At 43.7% G+C, this 25,030-nt stretch overlaps 2 protein-coding genes across 3 annotated transcripts in view; one reads left to right on the top strand and one right to left on the bottom strand.

Annotated features, from left to right (window-relative positions):
- The window catches only part of LEF1 (lymphoid enhancer binding factor 1), a 141,294-nt gene extending 124,235 nt beyond the window's left edge, over window positions 1-17,059 (top strand). For both annotated transcript variants that reach the window (XM_066631578.1, XM_066631580.1), the window contains one exon: window positions 15,969-17,059. The gene's annotated coding sequence lies outside the window, so the exon portion shown is untranslated. The remainder of the gene's footprint in view (window positions 1-15,968) is intronic.
- A 981-nt stretch (window positions 17,060-18,040) lies between these two features.
- Window positions 18,041-25,030, bottom strand: part of HADH (hydroxyacyl-CoA dehydrogenase) — a 30,504-nt gene continuing 23,514 nt past the window's right edge. The window contains exon 8 of the mRNA XM_066632435.1: window positions 18,041-22,455. Coding sequence (XP_066488532.1) covers window positions 22,337-22,455 — 119 coding nt within the window. The 3' untranslated portion in view covers window positions 18,041-22,336. The remainder of the gene's footprint in view (window positions 22,456-25,030) is intronic.

The raw sequence follows: 25,030 nt of genomic DNA, 5'->3' as shown, positions 1-25,030 counted from the left end.
TAAATAAATTCATGAGGACCAGTCTATCCATAACCTTCTAGGTTCAGAATCACTATGCCCCTGTGTTGCTGGGAGCAACAGTAGGAGAGATGCTGCCTTTTAATTTCCTCTCTAAACTTTCTAGAGGCATATAGTTGGCTAGTGAAGGAATCAGGATGCTATGCTACATGGACATGGATCTGATGCCTTGGACTGCTCTCCCATTCTTAAAAGGAAATGGGCGTTAACATAAGAACATAAGAACATAAGAACAGCCCCACTGGATCAGGCCATAGGCCCATCTAGTCCAGCTTCCTGTATCTCACAGCGGCCCACCAAATGCCCCAGGGAGCACACCAGATAACAAGAGACCTCATCCTGGTGCTCTCCCCTACATCTGGCATTCTGACTTAACCCATTCCTAAAATCAGGAGGTTGCGCATACACATCATGGCTTGTACCCCATAATGGATTTTTCCTCCAGAAACTCGTCCAATCCCCTTTTAAAGGCGTCTAGGCTAGACGCCAGCACTACATCCTGTGGCAAGGAGTTCCACAGACCGACCACACGCTGAGTAAAGAAATATTTTCTTTTGTCTGTCCTAACCCGCCCAACACTCAATTTTAGTGGATGTCCCCTGGTTCTGGTATTATGTGAGAGTGTAAAGAGCATCTCCCTATCCACTCTGTCCATCCCCTGCATAATTTTGTATGTCTCAATCATGTCCCCCCTCAAGCGTCTCTTTTCTAGGCTGAAGAGGCCCAAACGCCGTAGCCTTTCCTCATAAGGAAGGTGCCCCAGCCCCGTAATCATCTTAGTTGCTCTCTTTTGCACCTTTTCCATTTCCACTATGTCTTTTTTGAGATGCGGCGACCAGAACTGGACACAATACTCCAGGTGTGGCCTTACCATCGATTTGTACAACGGCATTATAATACTAACCGTTTTGTTCTCAATACCCTTCCTAATTATCCCAAGCATAGAATTGGCCTTCTTCACTGCCGCCGCACATTGGGTCGACACTTTCATCGACCTGTCCACCACCACCCCAAGATCTCTCTCCTGATCTGTCTAACCAAAATATATACAGCTAACCAAAATATATACAGCTGATACAGGATTGTGTGTGGTACTATGCTTGGTTGATCAGACAAACATAGTATGGTAGTGAAGGTATTAGGGTTAGTCCTTTTCTCCCTGAACTGTGGAAGTATTTAAATATCTGGTTAAACATCTAAGTATCGAAGGTCATACTGCAATATGCAGAGCCTTTCTAGTTGCTTTGAAATTGATAAAGTTTTCAAGATCAACTTAATGTCAATTGAGAAACAAAAATATTACATTATGCCTTTTACACATTTACAAATTTATCTCAAGATCCATGCGTTTTGTTCCCAGAGTCTCCTATGTTACCTAAATTCATCTAATTTATGTAGCCCAAAAACTCAGATCAGCATTTATATTCAGATTATAACTTTTTCATAAAGCTGATTGGAGGGGAGCAGCTTTTAAAAAAATGTTTCCTTCTGTGACTACATCATAAGTTAATGATTTTCAACCTTTTTTGTCTCACGGCACACTGACAAAGTACTAAAATTGTCCAGGCACACCATCAGTCTTTTGACAATTGACAAGGCACACTGTACTGCCAGCAGGGGGCTCACATCCCCCAGTGACCCTACTAATAAATGATCCTCCCCCAAACTCTCACGGCACACCTGCAGACCATTTGTAGCGCACCAGTGTGCCACGTGCAGTGCTTGAAAATGGCTGCTCTAAATGCAATGTTTGTCTAATGACACCTGTGAGATATTTCATGCCTTGGGTAGCCACTCCTTTAATCTGGGAACAATCTGTTTCTGCCAATACTTAGCAAGTAATATACAGTACTTGCAGTTGCTAACAGACAAGCACCAAATGATCCCACTGGATGGTGATTAATGATCTTAGCAAAATGGAGTAACCTAATTGGTGAATTCTATTTTGTAATGATTCCTAAAATTCTGGCATTCAGTAATTTTCAGTTTTGTTCCTTAGACCTTGACTTCAGTGCCTTGGAACATCTTAGCCACTATGGTCTAGTACAGTGGTTCCCAACCTGGGGTACATGTGCCCCCAGGAGTACTTACCAGGACCTTTAGGAGTACTCGAAAAAGAATTGAATAATGGTGGGGAAAAGGCAGGTCTGTCTTTGAATGCCTTGCAGGGCTGGCAAGACAGGAAGGAAGGCAGCTAGCTGGCTGTGAAAGCTCTATTAACTGCTCGTTTTTGGTCATCAAATTGTGCTTTATCAGATATGGATCAGTGGCTGAAAGCATCAATTTGACATAACAGCAACTATATTTACAAACATTTTGCTAATATGAGGGGTACAATTTATGGAAATGGGCTACCAAGGGGTACACAAGTGAAAAACATTGGGAACCACTAGTCTAGTAGGTCAAATGTTTAGGCCTTCCCAAATAGGAATGTTTCTAGTCAATTATGTATACCAGGGGTCGGCAACCTTAAACACTCAAAGAGCCATTTGGACCCGTTTTCCGGAGGAAAAAAAACCTCAGGAGCCACAAAACCCTTTTGACATCTAAAATGAAGATAACACTGCATATATAGTTTTTTTAAACTTTATGCTCTTATAGGTCCCATTTTTATAATGTAGCCCCCTCTTGTAGCTTTTAGTTAGTTTTGTCATACATTCTTGTCCTGTGTTTTCAGATGCCTGGTCCTCTATGGTGTTTTGCCTGATTCCAAGGCCATTCTCTGCCTGGAGAATTATGCCCACTTTAAGCAAATTAGCTCCCCTTCTTTCCCCCAGCAAATGTCCCTGGTTCTGCCCTGCACTCCTGCTGGACCCCACCTCCAGGGTAGCTTGCCTGTTCAACCTGCAGAGGTCCTCTCTCCTGCCAGCAGCCTCCCGCCACTACAGCAGACCCTTGGTCCTCAGCAGGTCTTGGGCACAGCAGCCACACACCAAACTCCAGTGTCTCCAGCAGTCCATTAGTCACAAAGTCAGTCAGAGTATCCAGGGCAGAGTCCAAAATCAATAAGCCAAGTCACAGTCCAAGGTCAGATTCCAAAGTCAAAGGATCCAAGTCAATAAGCCCAGTCAGTCTCGTCTCCAACCCACACCCCCCCTTCCTGCCTCAGGTGCTTCTTATATCCCTGAGGGCCCTATTGCCTTCAAGTGGCTGCAGCTGTGCAGCACACTCTGCTGGATGCCCAGGCCTTACCCTTAAAGGGGCCACTGCTGACACCACATCTACCTCCTCACCAGATCTTCCAGGATTCCAATACATATGGCAGTTATGACATCTGCTTATCTTACATGGATACTAAAGAACTCCCCCCACCTTCCAGAGGCACCCTGCTAGAAGGAAAAAAGGACACAGACTGCAGAGGTGGGGAAGAGAAGAAGTCTGAGGTGGGGGAGGGAGCCACAGGCCAGCTTTTGCCCTGCCTGCCTGCCCTCCCTCACTCAGGCTGCAACCCTCTCCACACTATCCTGGGAGTAAGCCCCATTGACTACAATGGGACTTCTGAGCAGACAAGTTGGTTGGAGCTCTCAGGTTGCAGTCCTCTCCACACTTTCCTGGGAGGAAGCCTCACTGACTACTTGTGAGTAGACCTGCATAGGAGGGGGCTGAGGCTGCAGCCCTCCACACCTTCCTGGGAGGAAGCCCCACTGACTACAGTAGGGCTTACTTGTGAGTAGACCTGCACAGGAGGGGGCTGAGGCTACAGCCCTCCACACCTTCCTGGGAGTAGCCCAGGGACTACATCGGGGCTTGCTCTCAAACAGACCTGCGCAGGCTCCCACTCACCCGTCCTTGCGCTTGGCCTTGAGCAGGCTCCAAGGCTGCCATCCCAGGCACCCTTTCCTGGGAGTAAGCTTCATCCGCTGTAATGGGGCTTACTACTGAGTAGACACACAGGATGTCTCCTCAGCTGTGGAGGAAAAGCCTCTCCTTGCACTGAGTGGGGACCTGCTCAGGGAAAGGCGGGCTTCAAGGGCTCGCAATGGCTGAGGAGGAGGGCGTCCTGCTGGAGAGTTGGGGAAGGGAAAAACAGGGAGCTTAAGCCTGCAGAGCGGGCAAAATTGAAAAGGGAAACCAATGTGGGGCAGGTGGGGGTGAAGGGAGAGGAGGGCAGTGAGCTCAGGGGGCGGAGGGAAGCAGCCTGCCCTCCCAACACAGGTGCCTCCTGTTACTCCCTTTGCCACTTTCACCTGGAGGAGCCGCAGCAGACAGCTGAAAGAGCCACATGCGGCTCTAGAGCCGCAGGTTGCCGACCCCTGATGTATATGATTGTCACCCATGTTGTATTTGTTTTTTTTTAAATTCAGCCCAAGCATGTTTACTTTAATACTATTGCACTTTCACTGAAATGAATGTGCCACATTCAAGCACAATTTATACAAAAAGTAACATACAAATACAGTGACTGTGGTTTGTATCTGAGAAATGCAATTCTTCTTTTCTCTGTCAGTTAACCCATCCTGTTTCTGTTGACATTCCATTTGGAGGAACATGGCTGTGAAAATGTCTTGGTCACCTGTTGGCTATTATCTGTGATGTCATTCCCCTCTTCATACATTTATTAGTGGCAGAATCAACATATGTGCCACACTTCATAAATGATATTGCATGTTTTTCCTTAATTATCTCTAACTGGGGACATGGCAATGTATATAGCAACATTCAGAATCAACTTTTTCTGCATGTAGGCATAGCTGTGTGAACTGCAGTAGGGCTACTTCACAAGGTATTCTCTTAATTGAACAGCGCAGGCACTTAAACTCTTCTTTACTTCCCCTTTCTTTTTTGACCAACAGAGGCAAACAGTCTGTCCAAAGCAGAAGAGGGAAACCTGACCTTTCATTTACTTACCATAGGAAGGATTAGGGCCTGTGACACAGACCCAGAACACAACAAACTAAGATGGTACTGTGTGGACCACCTCATTGTGACCATTTTGAAGATAAACGTACTTTTGCTTGCATTTCATTTTAGGCTAGATTAGGCTAGGTTACTTTTTTGCACTTGAAAAAGATCTAACCTATCCATTTTGCAGTATAACTATTTGACTGGAAAGTGGACCACATTAAAAAGCATCTCACATGATCCTGTGCAAGGGAATCTTTTTTTCTGAGACTTCTGAGAAAGTGGCTGCCCCATAATATGTGACTTTCTAGAATAAGTTTGAGCTGTTTTTATGTGCAGATTGCAAATGCACAATCATGGGGGGAGCATTCACTTCTGTAGACAAAGCATCTATGTGGACAAATAGCTGCATGCTCCCAGGCATTCTGACACCAAAAGCAAGTACCTTAAAATTTGCTAACATTATGATTCAACGTAACCACAGGTTATAAACTAAGATTATAATCTATTTATGGCAATCTTTTTTTTAGCAAAGAAAGCTACATTCCACCTAAGTAAGATAAAGATATGCTAGCATACTATAAAATTATTTCTCAGTAAAGCAAAGGCGGATCAGACATTCTTCTAGTCTTCATTATAAAATTATGAGACTGCGGAAAGATCACCTTGCTTTTCTTGTTTGTGTGTAGCAGGGTGACGCCTGCTGGGGAGAGAAGAAATGTAAAGTTTCAGGTTATTTTATACCCCACTAAATTTTGTTGTGTTAGATGTGCTTTCTTCACACTCTGTGTTAGGGAGTAGAGGAAGAACATAAGAATAGCCTTTGTTAGAGGCTTGTTCATTGAGGACGCAATCCTAACCCCTTATGTCAGTGCTTTCCAGCACTGGCATAGCGGTGCCAATGGGACGTGTGCTGCATCCTGCAGTTGGGTGTCACTCATGGAGGCCTCCTCAAAGTAAGGGAATGTTTGTTCCTTACCTCAGAGCTGCATTGCCCTTATGTCAGTGCTGGAAAGCACTGGCATAAGAGGTTAAGATTGCACCCCGCGCCCATCATTCTGTTTCTATCACTGACCACCTAGGTGCCTCTAACTTTATACTGACATTTGTCTACTTGGGGACATAGATGTTTTCCTAGTTTTGTGACCTCTTTACGGCCTTTTCAGCCACACTAGATGCTGTTCCAGAACCACCTTTCAGAGCGCTATACCATAGTCTTTCGAGACTGAAGGTTGCCAACATGACTTCCCCAGAAATTTCAATGATGACTTGGGATCCTAGGACAGCTCCTGAAATATCTTGCTGCAGTAGCTATTGTCCTGGGATGCATCCCTGAGCATCTTTTAATATAGTGCCACTGCAGAATGGTTGCTTGACAAAGCCCACAGACCATTTTGTGAATTATTATCTTCATTTGGGTTCAGCTAAGACAATAGATTCTAGCTAGCCTGTGGAACGGCTGCATGGGCATCTTAAGCCCATCTGACTAGCTCAGCAGGCGGATAGGATGTGCCAAGTGGTTGTCATATATCTATGATATATATCCATGCTTAGGTGGATTGCCTAGTCAGTTGTTGATGAGCAGTTGCTGTTTAGCAAAATACATTAACTTAGCTTCAGTGTGAGTATAAGGGGCAGGACCTTGGAAAAGCCACTGAGCCAAGATACAGGAGTTGGAGTGCTTTGTTGCAAAGGAGAGCTTAGATATAGCGAACATGTTTGAAACCTGGTTTGAGACAGCAGGAGCTATCCAAGGTGACTTAGACTGCAATCCTATCCACACTTGCCTGGAAGTTAGCTCTATTGAGTACAATAGGACTAACTTCTGAATCAACATGCATAGGATTGAGTTGTCAGTCAATTTAAATAAACAGAAGGCAACACAAAACATCATGAACATGAAAACAGCATCCCCCAAATTTTGCGCAGATATAATTGTTGCAGATATGTTTGTCCACATCTCAAAATACAAACAAATCTACATCCCCAATACAACCCTAAAAGCTGGGTTTCCAACTGCTGTCCAAATGATAAGCGAGCTGTCTTGGAGCTCCACAAGTGAGGTACTTCTGCTAAGTAGTCTTTGTTCCTTGTCACTACCAGCCAAACTTCTGCTGGTGGTGTAATATGGAGGATAACCCCTCCAGAAGACCTCAGGGAATGACCGCTTCATACGGGAAGCACAACCCTTTATGTGCCCCGTTCCCTAAGCTATTTGGGACTTTAAAGAGGAGGAATCTGAATCATACAGCAGCATTCTGCTCCAGTTGTAGTTTCTGTATCATCATCCTGAGTAGCCTCACCTAGAGCACATTGTAGTAATCAGACTTTGATGAAACCCCTGCATTGATAATCCTAAACAGATCTGAAGGAGTCAGAAAAAAGATAATTAAAACATCTGCTTAAGCTGGGCAAAAGTGCCCTGAGCCATAGTTGCCACTTGGACATCTAGGAGTAGTCCTGTGTCTAGAGGCTCACAAATTACAAGCCTGCTTCTTCAGAGAGATGGCAGACCCATTTATAAGAGGTTGATAATACATAACCTGGATTGTGGGTCTTCTGACTAATAGCATCTCTGTCTTAGCCGAATTTCATTTCAGCTTGTTCTTCCAACCCATAACTGACTCAAGGCAGTGATTCAGGGCTTCCACAGCCTCCCCTGCTTCTATTGGGATTAAGAGGGAGAGTGTCATCTGCATACTGTAGCACCCAAACACCTTTATTCCCTCTTCCAGTGGTTTTATGCAGAGCAGGGGCTTCCAGCCCCCAGCCTGCCTGCTGGATCTGGTGTTCCCAATTACCTGAATGGGTGAGGTGCAGCAGTTGCAAAGGTTTTTCTTTCCATGCTGCAGCCTCCACTTATTGTAGTTGATCTTCTCAGAATCAGGAAATTGGATGCAGAGCCTGCTGGGGCAATGGGCCATAGAAGCAGTTGCCTGGCATGGGTTTTTGAGAAGATCAGCTGCAAAAAGTGAAGGCTGTGGTGCTGAATGCAAAGTTCTCACTGCCCCAGTCCCTGCAGCCCCCTGAGCAATGGGATCAGGGATCGCTTCGCTGCCTTCCCCCCACCCCCACTACCTCCCTCCCCTCCCCTGCAAGGACTTACTACAGTTTTCAAACTCCTGGAGGGTGACCAAGACTGCCTGTCTCGCAGACCTTGACCAGAAGCCAGATTGACAAAGGTCTAGGGAGTCTCATCCAGGTACCCTTGTAATTGGGTCACCACTACACGCTGGAGTGCTTTGCTCAAAAATGTCAGATTACAAATCTGAGATTAGAGACTAGGCGGTAATTGTCCAATGCAGTGGGGTCCAAGAAGGGCTTCTTCAGGAGAGGACAGATTTGGCGGCGGCAGCATTTTAAGGCATGCTAGAAGCCCATCTCCAGGAGGTGGCCTTCCCTGACCATCTAATCTCCCCCTCCCCCCACATCTTTTATAAAACAATATGTGCGAGGGTCAAGCATCCCCAGAATCTCTTCCACATTCTTGTGCTTTACAAGATGAAAATAATCCATAATAGTTGGATATGTAGAGGGTTCATCCTTGGACCCTGACAATGTGAAGTCTGTCATGTCAAATACAAATGGTTTTATCTACAAAGCATCTTCCAAATTGTTCACAGTAGGCCACTCCTGCATCCTCCAAATTTCCCTGCAGGCCAGGATCAACCCAGGATCTGGCCAGTTCAGAGACTGCTGGGCAGCAGGAGGGATGGTACACTAACAGAATCCCAGTCTTTTCTTGTCCATTGATTATGAAGAACAAATGCTCAAATTTGAACTGGGCCAGGAGGTCTGAACAGGGGAATGTTGTCGTGATAACTCACCACAACTCCATCTCCCCCTCCCAAAGTATGGATGCTGCAGTACTTGGAAAGCTGATGGACAGAACTGAGATACCAAGTCATTCTACTTAATCTAACCAGGTATCTGTTATACAGCTCAGATCAGGATTAAATCCTGGATTATGTTGGTTTTATTTTTAGCAGATCTAGTGGTTAGCAGCAACGGCAGACTAGAAGGGCTTCCACTAGAGTCACCAGTAGTCCCAAATTTGAAGAAAGGACCAGAGAGGAAAACATTCTAATCTGCTTTCTTCTTCCTCTCCCACTATTGTACCTCCCAGGACCCATTACCCAGTTATGATGGCATGAAGAATTTCCACTTCTCCCTCAGTTCCAAACACTTTATTCTACAGCAACAGTAAAGGATAAAGGAACGTTATAAAAGAACCAAAAGCAGCCCATGGGCTGTCCCAGCAAAAAGCCCCTTGGGTTGGAATCAATACAAAAGGGATGAGAAATAGGAACTTCCTCCATACTACACAACCACCCTTCTGAAATAACATATCAATATGGGGAAGGAAAGGTACAAGGGGAATTAGCCAATCCCACTCCAGCTCATAGCCAGGCCTTGAGGGGATAGTTACTACTCCTCAACCAAAGTTGATATTAACCATATTCCAGAGGCCACCCCAAATCTGCCCCCCCCCCCCAGGATGGTATCCAAAGGACAAGAGACTAGGTGCTATCACCCTCATGGCTTCCTGAACGGGTGGGTCAGGTGCTCTAGGGCTCTGGGTTGATCCCAGGGGAAATGCTTCTTACTCAGGAAATAGCCACTGGAGTAGCCAGCTGACAAGTTCTGGGAGTGGGGTTCACTCACTGGGTTGTACTAATGCCTCCTGCAGCTGCTCCTTTGCTATCTTTCTTTCCAACAGCTTCTGGAAAAGGAAATTGTGCCCCAAAGAACAAACCAGAAAGGAAAACAAAGTCTGGCAAAAGAAATGTAGCTGGTGATAAAGGATGCAAAAACAACAACAACAACAACAACAACAAAAGCAGTTGTGCATGGCTAAAATTGTAAAGATTAGCAATTAACTTATTTGAATACATCAAAAGCAGAAACCCTGCTGGGAAAGTGGTTGGACCATTTAATGATGAGGGAATGAAAGGGAAGCTTGAAAAGTATAAGGAGATTGAAGTAGCGCTGAGTGAATTATTTCTTCACTACAGAGGTGGGGCAGATCCCTTTGCCTGATTTGGCCACCTTGGGGAGGAAATCTGAAGAACTGTGGCAAAGAGAAGTGACAAGAAATGTGATTCTAGAGCAGGGATGTCAAGCATAAGGCCCAGGGGCTGGATGCAGCCTGTGCAAGCTTTTTATCTGGCCCTTGGACTCTCAGCTGCTAAGCAGTACTGAGGTGTCACTGGTAAAAGGGCAGCCCGCACATGATAAACTGGACTCTCCCATATCTTGAAATATGATCAAGGTTTATGTATTTTCTATTCTGTTGTTTGCAGCAAATGAGTTTCTAAGAGAGAGAAAAGATGTTTATTTCTGGTTATCACCTGTTTAATGACACCAATTCCTGCCCAATGACATCACTTCCGGCCCTCAGAAGGCAACATGAATGCTGTTCAGCCTGCCGCATGAAACGAGCTTGACACCCCTGTTCCAGAGCATACTGACAATTTAAACAGTGAAAAATCACTGGGTCCAGATGGCATCCACACAAGAGTTCTTAAGACATTCAATGTGAAATTGTTGATTTTGTAGCAAAAGTATGTAACTTGTCCTTTAAATCAGCTTCTATGCCAGAGGACTGGAAGATAGCAAACATAACTTAGAACTAGAAGCCATGGAATAAGTAACCATGCAGGACTGGCCCATCCATGAGGCCAATTGAAACAGTAGCCTCAGTCAACAGATTGGTGGGGTGATGCCCCCACTTCAACCAGCTTGTCTCCACTGATCCTCTTCCTTCTTCCTGTACCTAAATTGGGAAAGGAAGATGGGAACAGAGCAGAAATGTGGAGGAAATGAGAGTGGTAGTCTAGAGCAGTGGTTCTCACACATTTAGCACTGGGACCCACTTTTTAGAATGAGAATCTGTTGGGACCCAGCGGAAGTGATGTCATGACCAGAAGTGACAACATTAAGCAGGAAAATTTTTTAACAATTCTAGACTGCAATCCTACCCACATTTACCCAAGTGTAAGTCCCATTGACTATCGTTGTTAAAAGCATATACGTAGTAGCCTGTTAAAAGTACAGATCTGTAATGTCCCCAGATGCAGTCACATACCATAGTAGCATCAATAATATATTAAAAATAAAATATTGAAATGAATGGGGGACCCACCTGAAATGGGCTCGCAACCCACCAAGTGGGTCCTGACCCACAGTTTGAGAAACACTGGTCTAGAGTGTTGGAGGAGCAGACGGTGACACATAGGAGCAGAAGGTGCCAGGTAAAGGGGGGGCTGCAATTGGCACACCAGCTCAGGCTCCAGGAGGTCTTGGGCCATCCCTGAGAACATGCCCTTTTATGGTTTGTGAACAGGCTAAAGAATAGGCTGCAGAGAGTAGGACTAAAGAGCCATGTTCACAGTGAAGGGAATTAAGACATGGGGAACCCCTGAAGATCTGTATTTGGACTTAAATATTTGAGCTTTTGTTACATTTCTGGAGTTAGGGGTAAACAGCACAATGGCCCAGTGACACCAACTATTCAGGGTGGTTAAGACCAAAGCTTAAAAAGATAAATACTTGTGCAACATCAACTGAATAAAAGTTGCCCCACTAAATGTATTGGGGGACTTTAGTTGATTGATTGAGTGATTGTAACTCTTGCAGCTGCAACAGAAACACGACTAGCAAGGCAAGAGAGTCGGTGTCTTTGTGATCTGGAACGCTGCTGAACTGACTGTGTTTTGTTTTGATCAGAAAGTGTAAAAAGAAACTGGTAACTGCTAAATGGACTCAGAGGAGGTCAATAAAATAACATGTATTTATGAGCAAATCCAAATTATATAACTAAAAAATTTGTCCCTGTGTAAATGTGAGTTGGCTCACCCATTTGCCCCTTACTGTTCTCATAGTAGAGAACAATGCAAAACCTTGTTGGACACATATTGGGGAGAAAAAAAAAAAGTTAAAATTCAGCCTCTGATCTCTGCGTGTCAAAAGTCTTACAGTTCTTCTTTCTGCCAAAAACTGTGTTATCTTTCAACTGGTGAACATTTTTTTTAATGTTCAACTTCTTATTTCTCAGGGATGGTTCCTCATTTCTCTGCTAGTCAGATCTGCTCAAGAGACAGCAGATCTCGTTGTGGCTCATACTCAGGGCTTCACATATGCTAAAATGTGACTTGCAGCGCTTTGCTTTGAAGCCTAACCACAGCCAGGGAGCTGTAATTGCTGTCTTTGATTGCGCCGACTTCACTTGCGGGTTGGGCTTTGCTTGGGCATGCCTGGCTTGGCGAGACTTCAGCTGCAGCCCTCCAGTGAAGCCTTAGATGTGGGAAGTCTTCAGTCTCTGTAGCACATACCTGTGGTTTCTTGAAAAGAATCCTGGCTTGACCTGTTTTATATCTGTAAGGCAACACGATTGCTGTCCCATCACGATTTATAGGCTCCCATCAGCTTATTGGCAGGGAATGGAAGCAGATTCTAATTTGTAGCTTGTTCTTTCAGGGCTTCTTGTTGGTAGAGCAGGGCAAGCGCCTCACATTGTGGGTCTCAGCACAGCTACTGAAGTCACTGTAATATTTCCTGGCCCATGTGGGGGGAAAAAATAAAAAGCTGTCAGAAGCAGAGGCAGAAAGCTTGAAACTGGGGTACGCTCGTACAAACGTTAGCACATTTGGTGGACTTTGCAGAAAATTAGGGGGAGGGAAATGGAAGGTGATGATGAATGACCCTCCCCCCCCCAGTGCCACTCTGAGGGGAGAAAAATGAAAGGGACCTGCTTTGGGGAAGAGAGGGCCAGAGCAAGGCCACAGGCCTTATTTTAACCTCACTTCAAAGACGGGCTGCTGGTAAGAGAAGGAGGCAGCCAGGGAGGAAAATGGGAGTCTCTCAACAGAAGAGCATTTCATTTCCTTCAGTGAGGAATGCATTCCTGGCTAGTACAGAGAGTCGCTCTGAATCAGGGCGCTTGTATCAGACTGCTGTGAACACTGGCCTGGCGCCTCAAGGCCGTTCCTCAACAGGAAACAGAATGTTTTAATGTAAGACTAGGAGGAAAACCTTCCCAGGAAGAACAACCTGGACCAAAGCTTTGAAACTCTGGGATGAAAAGGCCCAGGGTAAATATAAATCCACAGGGTGCTCGCTCCTCCGTGTTTCTTTACGGGTTGCTTGGCCTCTTCTTCGTGCTCCTTGGAAAAGTAAAACCTCTCCTGATTCTTTGATCCTGGAGTCTTCTGGAGCAGGGTTTTTTTTTAAAAGAGGCAGGAAACTGAGGAGGGCTTCTTGATTTTGTTGGGGTTGAACAGTTTTATGAGGAAATAGGAACTAGGTTAGTCCGTTACAGACCACCTCTGTTTAAAGCAGGACTTTTCCAGAGAGCTCTTGACTTTGCTGTTTAAAAGGTCAGGGAGGTTTAACTGAAACAATTGGTAAAATATAAGGAGCCTCCTGGCAAAGCAACAGGTGTGAGTTTCTTCATATAGCAAGTGTAGGGAAGTGGGGCATGGAACTGGAGATAGAGGTGTGCGCATGTGATCTGAAGGGCCGTGCACACTGATATGGTACATAAGTCTTACCAAGTGTCGTGCTTTGAAGGGAAAGGGATCTGTGTATCATCCCTGTATTTAAAGAGATTTGCACAAGGCATGCAAATATTCTTTCTTAGAGCCATGTGAACAGGTGCATTATAGAATGCTTCCCTGTTTAGTTTGGGACCATGGAGTTCTGAAATTCATGTACTGCATGTTAATTGAAGTGGCACACATACCAGAATATTTTGTGCAAGTCAAACTCTTGAAATGTAACTGGAGCACTAATCAAAACAGAATAACATGCGGAGACCTCAGCATTATGCTGTAGCTGCACTGTACCTCCATGGTTTATGCTTAGTTATGAAAGACATACCCCTGCTCTGCATTGGAGGCTGATATGTGAAATGATCAGCCAGTTAGCACCAGGGTTTGGTGTGGCCTGTTTTCTCAAGTGTTGGTGGAGTGGCTTATAACCCATTTCTTTGCATCACAAAGACTGGTCTTGTGGCGAAATCTGAAATTATCACTTCTGCTGTCTCCAATAGTTAGGACTAGCTGTCTTTGTTGAAAGGAGAAGGTGTGTGCTTTTTCTGCTAAGGAAGGGATCGTAGCTCAGTGGTAGAGGACACACACTATCCCCCATGCAATTTGAAGCATTCCACTTAAAATGGTATTGTCTAACACAGTGTATTTTGACCTTTTTATCTCATGGCACACTGACAAGGCACAAAAATTGTCAAGGCATACCATCGGTTTTTTGACAATTGACAAGGCACACCACACTGACAGCAGGGGCTTGCATCCCTCAGTGGCCCTACTAACAAATGATCCTTCCCCAAACTCCCACGGCACACCTGCAGACCATCTGTGGCACACCAGTGTGCCACGGTACAGTGGTTGAAAATGACTGGCCTAACAGTTCTAGGAAAGACCACAGTTACAGTAGGCTGTGCTGGATTAGGTGGACTAGTAGACCAATATGCAGAAAAATGTACCATCATACATTCATATCATTTATGTACCATGTGGTTTTTAGCACGCAGGGCTGAATTTATCTCACATCCAAACATCGACTACTTTTTCCCTCTATTATAGGCATTGGAAAGGATTGCTGGCCAACAAGCTTTCTCTCCTGTTGAGTAGCTTTAAAGCCACACTTAAGAATACTGTAAAACCCTATTTCCACAATCACACTGTGTTCATTGAACATGGAGTGGGGGGGGGGATTGCTCCCACTTTTCCCGGGACCCTTGACCCTTGCTTATTCAGTGGAAGTTTCAAACTAAGCTAGTTGTTAGCACATAGATGCTTCCATGCAATTGGGGAACCCTGAACAATCAGGGTTCCAAAATATGTGCACAGCTCCATTCATAAGTGCTAAATGACTGAGAGTGGAGCCAGAGGGTGTCCCCCATATATTCAGTGAACATGGAAATAGAGTTTAAGTGGAAACATTTCAGTCCATGGTTTGTACCAGTTTTGGGGTGGGGTGGCTCAAGCAAGAGGCATGCAAAGCATCCAGGCACAGCACAGCTTCAGCTACCCCCCCCCCCAATGATTTAGAAGAATTCTTCTTTGTGCCACTGCTAAGACAATGAAACAAAGGAGAACCCTCAGCTGTGCAGTTCCTTCACAGTACAGACAGTAGTCTAGGGGTAGCTGGGGCATTGGGGTGGGCCTGCTGAGGAGGTATGTGAATGTTTCCGGCTGCCAATCAACTGGTAACCATGCAGATGCTTACCAAGCAGTAGGTGGGGAGTAGGTGCAGATAGGGCTTCCCCAGGGACCAACATTTTAAAATGTTCAGCTGCCCTACTCACTGTGTTGGAGTAGGACATATAGAAACTCTACAATGGTACCGGCTCCCAGGGAAGGATGATGACATGCTGCTGCTCCCCTAATATTGCCCAGTAGCTTTCTGGAGTGAAAAGTGACAGCAGTATACCTGGAGTCAGGCAAGCTGGACCCCTTGCAGGGGTAGTCCCCTGCACAAGCTTGGGCTTCAGGCACTTGCCTGATCCATTCCGTACAGCGATCAGAATATCTTATGTGCTATTAAGCATTTGTTGCAAGCAAATGATCTCAGCATAAAATGGAAGTTTAGAAAGCTAATTATTTGATTATTTGTTCTACAACATGTGGGAATTTAAAATTGGTTTTGGAATGCAGGATAATCAGATTTTTGTATGTGTTCTGGACATTTCGAGCAAGTTCCAACATGTGATAGATGAAAATCATGATGTCAAAAGCTATGTTTGCTAGTGCAGTTGGTCCACTGACCCATAACTCGGAAGCTCATTGGAGGAATGACTTGCTCTAAACAAAGAGCTGAGTGGCTGAAAGTCGGAACTGTGATGGCCCTAGTTCAGATCCTGTTGCCTCTGGCATGAATTAATGAGGTGGCCTTACGTTGTTGGCTGTCATGTCTGCTATCTTGTGATAATACTGACCTATTTTACAGATTGCTTGGAAAGATTTCTGAGATCATGCATGTAATGCTCTTTTAATACACTCTAAAGCATTAGGAAAAAATGGTGTTAATCAAATGATTTATAACCTACATAAAAAAAAACACTGAAGCTTTTTGTCTTTTCCTTGCAGGTGGGAAGAGAAATGCATTCTCAACGTGCAAAGCAAAGGCAGCAACATCAGGGCCCCTGCTTGAAATGGAAGCTTGTTAAATATCCAGGCATGTCCTTCATCTGCACAGGCCACCACTAAGGAGTATGTCTTGGATGTCAAAACTTGCCCTGATGTCACTGCTTAAAGACACTGAACCATAAAGACAATCACTGCCAGGCCCCTTCGCTACCACAGACTCCCAAATCCGAAATGAGAGCAAGAGCCTTTCAGAACTTTCCCAGTCAGCAGAGCTTTTCGTAGCTTCACTCCACCTCACTCTCCTACATTTGTATCTCATATGTTGTCTGTACTGAGTCAGCAACAAAATAGTTTGGGTTATTTTTCTTCAACAAACATAATAATGTAAGCCAGCAGCAACTCCCATCCTGACCCTTCACTCCAAAGGAACAAAATCAATCTGTCGAGAAAAGCACAATCTAGTTTATTTAATGGTGCAAAAGGATCAAGCTTGGATTTTTAGCTTTTTAAATGAAAACTTGAATGCTTTTATATTTTAGTTATTGGTGTACATTTTTATTGTTTTTAAGCTTTTAAATAAGCCTCAAAGTCTCCCCCCCACCTTGTGTTTTTTGTTGTTTTTTTTTTTAAAAAGAAAATGCCCTTTTTCATTTTCTACAAGAGAGGAACAATCTGTTTGGAAAACTGTGGCAACAGATAATGCACTCGTTGTATATGTATGCAATGGAGTCCTATTCTACTCAACCTAATCAGCTAGTCAGTAGCCATGTTGATCCCAGCTCATTCATTTTTACTCAGAATGTGTAAAGGTAACCATCAGATCTGACTGCAGTGAGCTCTTGTCCTTCTCACCTGCCTGAAATTTTCTTGTGTAAAAAATTAAAAGAAAAAAAAGCCCAGCACTTGAATTATGATTACTACAATTGTTCTGTATTTGTATCTGTTTTTGTTAGCCTGTTTAGTGGGATTTTATGCCAGTTGTTGAAATGAGCATTGATGTATCCATTTTTAAAATAGTTAAGGCACAGCCTTTGCCAAAAAACCTGTCAACTGATATATATTTTTGTCATTCCAGTTTGAGTTGAATGTGCTGAGCATTTGTTTTTGTTTTTTTTTTTTTAAATAAAAGCTTTGTAATAAAAATACAGAATACTTTTCAACTGGTCAGAATGAATCATTTGGTTTGACATATTGACCTTGTTACAGCCTGACTTGTAGAAGGCTTTGTGCAATGAGTTTGAAGTGGTTCAGTGTCTTGACTTACAATGAACTGGTTCATCTGATCTTATGCAGCTTCTAGACTTGAACAGAGGAACAAGTTGTAATTTTAGGTTGCCAGAAAACCCCTTGTAAGCCTGTATGTATTTTAAAATCTATTGTGTGAAGCGTTGACATTTGAATAGTCGAGAGCAGTCTACTGTATTTGTTTGTACTTGTGTTCAAATGTTACATCACAAATTGGGGCAGGTTCTGAGAGTTCCCACCCTCGTAGCAGTCTCTTTTTGTATCCTGCTGTCAGTCTGCCACCTCCTCACTGAAAGCCTGTGAGTTAAAATAGTAAAGATTACCTGCTGGTAGTAGGTAAGCCAGGAAATCTTTACTATTGGGCTATCGCCTGTCTGAGTCCTCCTTGTTAATGAGAGCTGATATCATGGAGAGCTGTGCAAATTAGGGATCCTGAGCTATGTTGGGAAGATTGCTGGCTTCCAAGACTCAACTTTTCCTTGAGAGATGTTGCTGGTTGATGATACCTGCGCCCTGTTTCTTGTATGCTGCCTTCATGATTTGGCTTCAGCTTTCAATTGCACTGCTAGAGCTATGCAAGCTCTCTCCTCCATGCGTTGCAGCAAGCCCTGTCCACACTGTGATAAGCTTTTGTTGCTGCAGACCTGTACTGATCATAGGGAGGGCAGGAATTTGTGAACACATTATTGGGGGAGATCGAGCTTGCTGAAATGCTCTTCCTGGAACACTCATGAATACTCTTTACAGGAACACACGTTTCTATATGTGGAAGGGCTGCATACAGTCCTGAATGTGTAGGACTTTAATAAATCAACATGGACAAATGATTGCTTTGATAAAGATTTTATAGATACTGCAGATATTCAAGTACAAGTCAATCTCACAGATAAGTCGAGGGCAGGATTTGAGCCACAAATCATGGAATTTTCTATGACTCTCAGTCAGGATGTGCGTGTGGCTGATTATAGTTTTGTCTGATTTTACCAAGGCCAGATCCTGAAAAATAACCTACCAGTAATTGTTACCTAAGAACCGGGCAGCCTGTAATTTACTAAAAATATTGTAAAAGATCATAACATACATTTTTATTCATTAACTTCTTAAATTCTGGGTTTTCACAATCTTTTTGTAAACCCTATTAGAGTGAGTGCACTGTAAACAACATACCAGTAGAACCATTAATCAAATCCTTCCTTAAGGTGCATGGTGTGTTAAGCCAGGGACTCTACATATAACATACAACATATAACACATAACTGGGTGGGTACAATTCAATTCAGTGGAGAGATAAGCAACAAGGAATGACTGTAATCAAGTGCAGCTACATATAGTTGAACCCTATTTACTCAGAAGTCGTTCCCATTGCTTTCCATGGGTGTTATTCTTAAGTAATGGTGCACTGAAGTGTAGCCTTGAACTTTGTTTCAATGGAAACGAGGATTACATCCTGGTGTTTAGAAAACCAGACCTCTGCCAAACATTTGCAAAATGGAACGAGGGTGCTGAATGGTCTGCTAAAGAGAACGAGGTTTACTTGATTTAAATGAAGCCCTGAGCCCTGGTTTATCTCAGGAGCAGTGAAAAGGTTAACTTGGGTTGCAGCTTGCCCTGAAGCCTGGTCACCATGGAGATTGACTGCCCTGTCATCTCTGCTGCTGCAACAGCCCTGATGCAAGTGACCTCATAGATAAGTCAAGGAGATTATTTATGCTTGATTGGCAGAAATTTTTGTATAGGCAAGTATCTAAGGTAATTCATGCACTAGTACAGCCTAAACACAAGCACAATTTATACTTCTCAAACCTATGGTCATTTTACACTTAACTGTTCATGGCTCAATAATGTTAGCATCACTAAAATGTCGCTTCAGTTAAACTGTCAGTAAAGATACACAAAGTCTGCACTTTTTAAGGGATGCTATATGTTCCTGAGGAAAGTAGAGAATCCATTATTTTACAGCTGAAAAACTTTTCTCCAACACAGGCAACTGCAACTGGCTCCTGCAGGTGTTAAATATTTTAAAAGTACTTTCCCCCTCTAATGTAACAGAACCGCTCTTTGAGAGCAGATCTATGCTGGACAAGAGTTGCTGCCCAAAGCAACAATCCTGAAAAGTCCTCCCTGCCAAATGTAGAATTCAGGTTTATTTTACCTGTCTGTACCATAACTACATTGTTAGTTTCCCTGTCCCTACTTCCCCATGCTGAACTACTTGCAGGAAGACACAGTCACACCAAAGCATTATAGGAGGGCAGAGTCAACCCACCAGTGAGACAGCTGCCTCGGGTAGTGACAGATGGGTGCAGACACCAGTCTTTGCCCATCTGCAGCTGCCTCAACACATTCAGTGCAAGCCGAGAAAAGTGTTGCTGCCACCTCCACCCCCCTACCTTTTTCCCAGCTAGGAAAGAATGTGGTGCTGTTCTAGTTAGAGTAACCATCAACCTACCCTTCTTCCTGGATCCCCAACCTGCTCCAGCCTTCTCAAAAAGCAAAGCAATAGGAATGGAGTGACTGGGAAAGGAGGTAAGTTCAGCAAAAAGCCACAGGGAGAAAATTGAGGTGCACTTCACAGTGGAAGGAAATATGCAAGGGTCTTTGCACTCCGCACACTGGGAAAGAAGCTGGGGATGTGATGCTCGCAGTGCTGCCAAAGACATGGGAAGTGCATGGCCAGGGCGGTAGGAGAGAGAATTTTCTGAGCAAAAGCCCCGTCAAGCATAAAATCTCAAACTGACACTAGTAGAGAAAAAACAAGTATAGCAGATGTTTTTTCAAATGCTAGAGTCTTGCATTACTTTCAAATGCAAGTAAACCCCATTGATTATAATAGGACGCAGCCAAGCACCTTGATTCAGCTTGGGCTATCTACTCACAGAAGCTAGCTTCCATACATCTTTCTGTTCCTATTTCCCAATTCCTTCTCCTAAAGATTCCAGACTAGACCCTTACTCTGATTTTTAGTGATAATATTGTGTGGGAAAGGGTAACACTGAGGTAAAACTTCAGAGATCACAAACTCAAGGTTTGTTACTTAAGTGAACATTCATTTCGAGAAGTATTTAGGCATCCTAAATGCTGCTGCTCCCAAAATAGCCATTCTTAAAAATGCCTTTTTCGCAAGGGTCCTAAAACATGCTGCCTGCAAGGTCACTTAACTTCATGCTAAATGGTGCAGCACAATGGATTCTTCAGTGTACAAGTTCTACAACAGTGGTAGCAGACTTTAGTCTTCTGGGAGCTGCTGTTTTGAGTCAGAGACTTGGGAGCACCAAATGACTGCTTGGATAGTTTATATTTTTGGTGATTCTGCCACACAAAGAACCTCAGTAGTATGCTTTATTCAGTATTCTACCAATGCTCCATAAAAGGATGGCCTTTGAACTTGGATTCTTGGGAGCTGGGGAAGGTGCAGGGTGTATTCAAAAATGATTAGTAAACTCAAGTGTAACTTTCTACCCATCCCTAGTCTACCATCACTTTCCCTCAAAGTTTCTGCAATGTTCATCTCCCATGAACACTGCATGATAAACCTCATGGGGAGCTTAAACACCTACCTCCCTTCCCTGCATTCTCCCACAGAGTGGGGAAGAAAGATTCGGAAAAGGGAGATGAAATACTATTATCCCTTCCAGGCAAGACCTATCCTCTTAAGTTCATTTCTTCCATGTGTGGGTCTGTGGTGAAACTTATACCTTAGTTTACTCTGAACAAAAACAATAAACCAAAACTTTTTAAGGTATTGATGCAACTCAAGCTTTATTCAGAGCAGCTTGGGAAGTTGAACCTAGCACTTCTTTAATGCTCACCTCTAATGTGAGATAAGCATAACATAACGTCTAACATTTTTCCCTGTCAGATTTTAATCCATTCATACCTTCGTGTGTGCATGCATTCTGCCTTGAAGCTCCTTTTTCTCTTGTCTTTTTTGTGGTTCCAGAGAAGACCCTCACTGGATCTTACAGTAATCAAAGTGTGAGAGAAGCAAGGAATGATGGAAGTTGTCGCCTTTCCAGCACTACGGATCTATGGCAGAAATGTTGGAAAGATTACCAGTTACCATCATTCCTTACATCTGGCATGATGATTACTGTGTCCCAGGCAGCTATGAGAGGAGAGCAGGAATATTCTGCTGCTGCTGCTGTCAGAACCATGAAAGAGGGCAGAAGAAGGGGTTTTGAGGCAGGGTGCTACATACATTCCAGGGTGTGCAAAGGGATTGGATCAGCCTCTGTTGTACTTGCAGTAGCATCGCAGAGTCTGAAACAGACTTGGAATTCAGCTCAGACACAACAAACCATGATTCGCCTTGAGTGGAGGAATAGTTTGTTTTTTTCTTACCCCAAATTCAAGACTGCGTGGGGGAGGTTTGCTCAGAAGATTAACCACCGTTGAAAATTAGTTGACTTGTATGAATTTTTCTTAGAGGTGTATTTGCTTCTAAGACAGATTGTATAAATTGCTTTAAAAGCTGTTAATGAATAAAGACCAGGATTATAGAAATCTCTTTGTGCCTCAGTTTCCTTCCCAAGGGAGTGGATTTTTTTTTAAGAAGTGCTACATGGCTCTATGCTGCTGTTTTTTAATCCATGCTACTTCCACAAGCTAAATGTTAAATGCTTATATAGACAGTAGTAGGTATATATCATTTGCATCAGTATCTGCAATTTGGCATTAAATATAATGCAGAACTATGTTTGTGGCTAAGGATTCAAGGCAATGTCACACTGCCACCTTGTGGACAAAAATCAAATTTAAAAGAAATGCATTCCATATTAACATGATCGTCGGACTATTTTATTTGCATCAAAAATATATTTGCCAGGTTCGTGAATCAAGTCCATGAATTCAGATCCTATTTGGTCTTTAAGACAGTATCCTGAACCTGGGTAAAGACGACTCATGAAGCAAGGCACTTTAGTGTGTAAAGCTCTGAAGAATGATAGATCTCAAGGGAACAAATTTGCTGGGGAAAACAATGGCCTCCAACATTACCGTCAAAATGCACAGCAAAGAGAGTACTGTCTTTTTTCGAGGCCCAGATTAAGCAGCATTCAAAGTACAGCATGGAAATGCCAAGTGGCATACGGTAGAAACCTGGCACAAAACATTCACTGCGCAGTTCAGTTGTATTTATAAAATCCTTCTCCAGTCTTCTTTCCTAGTTTCTTCTCCTCCACCAGTTGATTCAGCAGTGGGCTTGGAGCAAAGAGAGGGTTGTTCGGCTCTAACAAGTGCCACCCTAGTGAGAAACACACAACAGTGGGACCAATTAAAAACTCAATTTGATAAATCATCTTAAATGCTCTTAACTCTCAGTTAAGACGGGGATATTCAGTACTGGGAGGAGGGGAGGAGGGATGCTGAATCCTGTTCCTCCTGAAACTGATTGGAGAGAAATTCCAGTATTAATTATTCCATACAAACACTAGAATTACAAAAATCCACCGTATGGCCTCCTCTTGCAGTAATCTCTGCACCCGCTGTCAGTGCTATGTCTGGGGCAGAACTCAGTAAAGTCTGTTGATGCTCTACTCAGGTTTTACATCTCACCAAATCCTGAGGCTAACATTTTTACACAGACATAGTTGCAGGCAGGGGCAGACCCAGTGTCTGTGGGGACGGACGGACATGGGCACTACCAGCTCCAGAGCCCAGGTCAATCAAGCAGGTAGATGTGGGCTCTGAGTTGAACTTGATGGTCTCTGTGGCCAAGGTTTGCCAAGGGTGGATAGACGTGGGGACCCAGCTGGCCTTGGACACCAGGCAGACCTGGGCTCCCATTCCAGCCAAGAGCCCGCCCAGTAGGGATTCCCCTGGTTCACAATTTTGCTCCTCAGCCCGGTGGGCACCCTTCTCTGCTTGCAGACAGTTTGGAGGGGGCACGCACCCATGGCCCCCCCCAGGATCTGCCCCTGATTGCAGGCATGAATCGCTTCACAAGCCTTTCATCTCCAGAATACTATTCAGAGCATATCCTAATTACACAGGCTGCCAACTGTCATTACAACTATTAGTACTGAAAAGAAATATCAAGAAACATGATTAGAAATGATGATGAAATAGTAAACTGTGAACTGGCACTTCAAATTTGTTGCAAGTAGGCAATACAGTTGGGAGCCTTAGTTTCCATGGGGGATCTGTTCTCAGACCCTCTGTGGATACCGAGATTGTCCACAATTGGCTCCTTTAAGCCCTCCAAAGGGAACTGGAGCTCCACTACGGTTGCCTCCAGTGGACTTTCTGAAGCCTGCAGAGGCATCCGCCCACTTCCTCTGTGGGCTTTGGAATGGCCATTTCTGGCATTTTGGAATGGCATTTCTGGCCATTTCTGGCTGAAGTTACAAGAGAGTAGATTTTGGCTGAACACTAGGAGAAGGTTTGTAATGGTAAGAACCCTTTGACATTAGAACCACTTATTATGGTGGCCCAGGGAAGCTGCAGAATCTGCGGATATGTTCCACCTGTACACATGTGATTATAAACCTGGACTAAACATGTGAAGGCCTGGAAAAAAAACCAGAAAAATTCAGAAAATGTTTTTTTTGCCATTTTTTTCCTGAAGCCTTTTGTTTTTTTTCCAAAAAATTGGAAAAATTGAAGAAAAAAAAATTAAAAAATTGATTACGGAATGTTTTATTTTAATATGATGAATAAAATATTTTAAGACAAGCTGTTCAAATATTTTCCAAATCATTTCTAAAAAATATGTATGGTATCAGATTATTCTAATTTCTGTGCGCTGAGGACAAGCAAGTCTGAGGTTACAAACTGAACTCTCCAATGCAAGAACAAGATGTATTTCTTCCTTTAGGAGGTGCTGCTATTGTCACAAGAAAAAGGTTTCAGTTTTGTTTTTGCATGTGGGTGGGTAAGTTTGGTTCTGTTCTGTCCTCTTCACAAGGTCTCAAAGCACTGGAAGAAAATACAGAGCAACAAGAAGGACCTGAAAGTATATACTTAATTTAAAAAGGTAAGAGTTTACATTTATCTGATTCTAGAAAACTGAGGGCCCAATCCTATCCCCCAATGGCTCAGTAACATTTACATCTCTAACCAGGTCCTGTGTACCGCACAATATTAAATCCAGAGTCACCTGCCCTCTGGTGGGCTCCGTGACTAGCTGCTCTAAGCCACAGTCATTTAGCACATCAAGAAATCTGGTCTCCTTATCGTGACCATAACACAAATTGACCCAGTCAATATGAGGATAATTGAAGTCCCCCATGATTACAACCCTGTCCCTCCTTGTCACCTCCCTGATCTGTTTCCTCATTTCAAGGTCCCCATCCAATTTCTGGTCTGGAGGAGACGATAGCACGCCCCCAGTATTACATCACTGCACAAGCCTGGTAATTTAACCCACAGAGATTCTACGGTGGAGTCGGACCTACCTTCAATCTCTACTTTGCTGGATTCTATCCCTATCCAACTTTCCAGCTCCAGTGTAGCTACAATACAGAAGACCTGTAGTAAGGGAATACATGTTCCCATACCTTGAGAAGCCCCCAGTGACTGCCCCTCCACCACAGGATGTAGTGCACACCCCACTGACACACCAGCATCAGCACTGGAAAACTGGATAGGATTGGGCCCTGAATCACTTAGCTACATTACTTTATCTTTATAACCTTTGTGTAAAAATAATAATTTAATTACTATTAATCTGGTTCTTAACTTCCCCCACCCACATCCATAGATTAGTGCCTTCTTGCAAACTAGCCATTAAATTATTTTTCTTTCCTACTCCCCTCAGGAAAATGGTGAGACCAACATCTAGCATATGGAGCCATTTTCACAATGCAAATTCTTCTGAG

The sequence above is a fragment of the Tiliqua scincoides genome, chromosome 6 (assembly GCF_035046505.1).
Source record: "Tiliqua scincoides isolate rTilSci1 chromosome 6, rTilSci1.hap2, whole genome shotgun sequence".
NCBI classification, from domain to species: domain Eukaryota; kingdom Metazoa; phylum Chordata; class Lepidosauria; order Squamata; family Scincidae; genus Tiliqua; species Tiliqua scincoides.
This window is presented reverse-complemented; position numbering and strand designations above follow the sequence as displayed.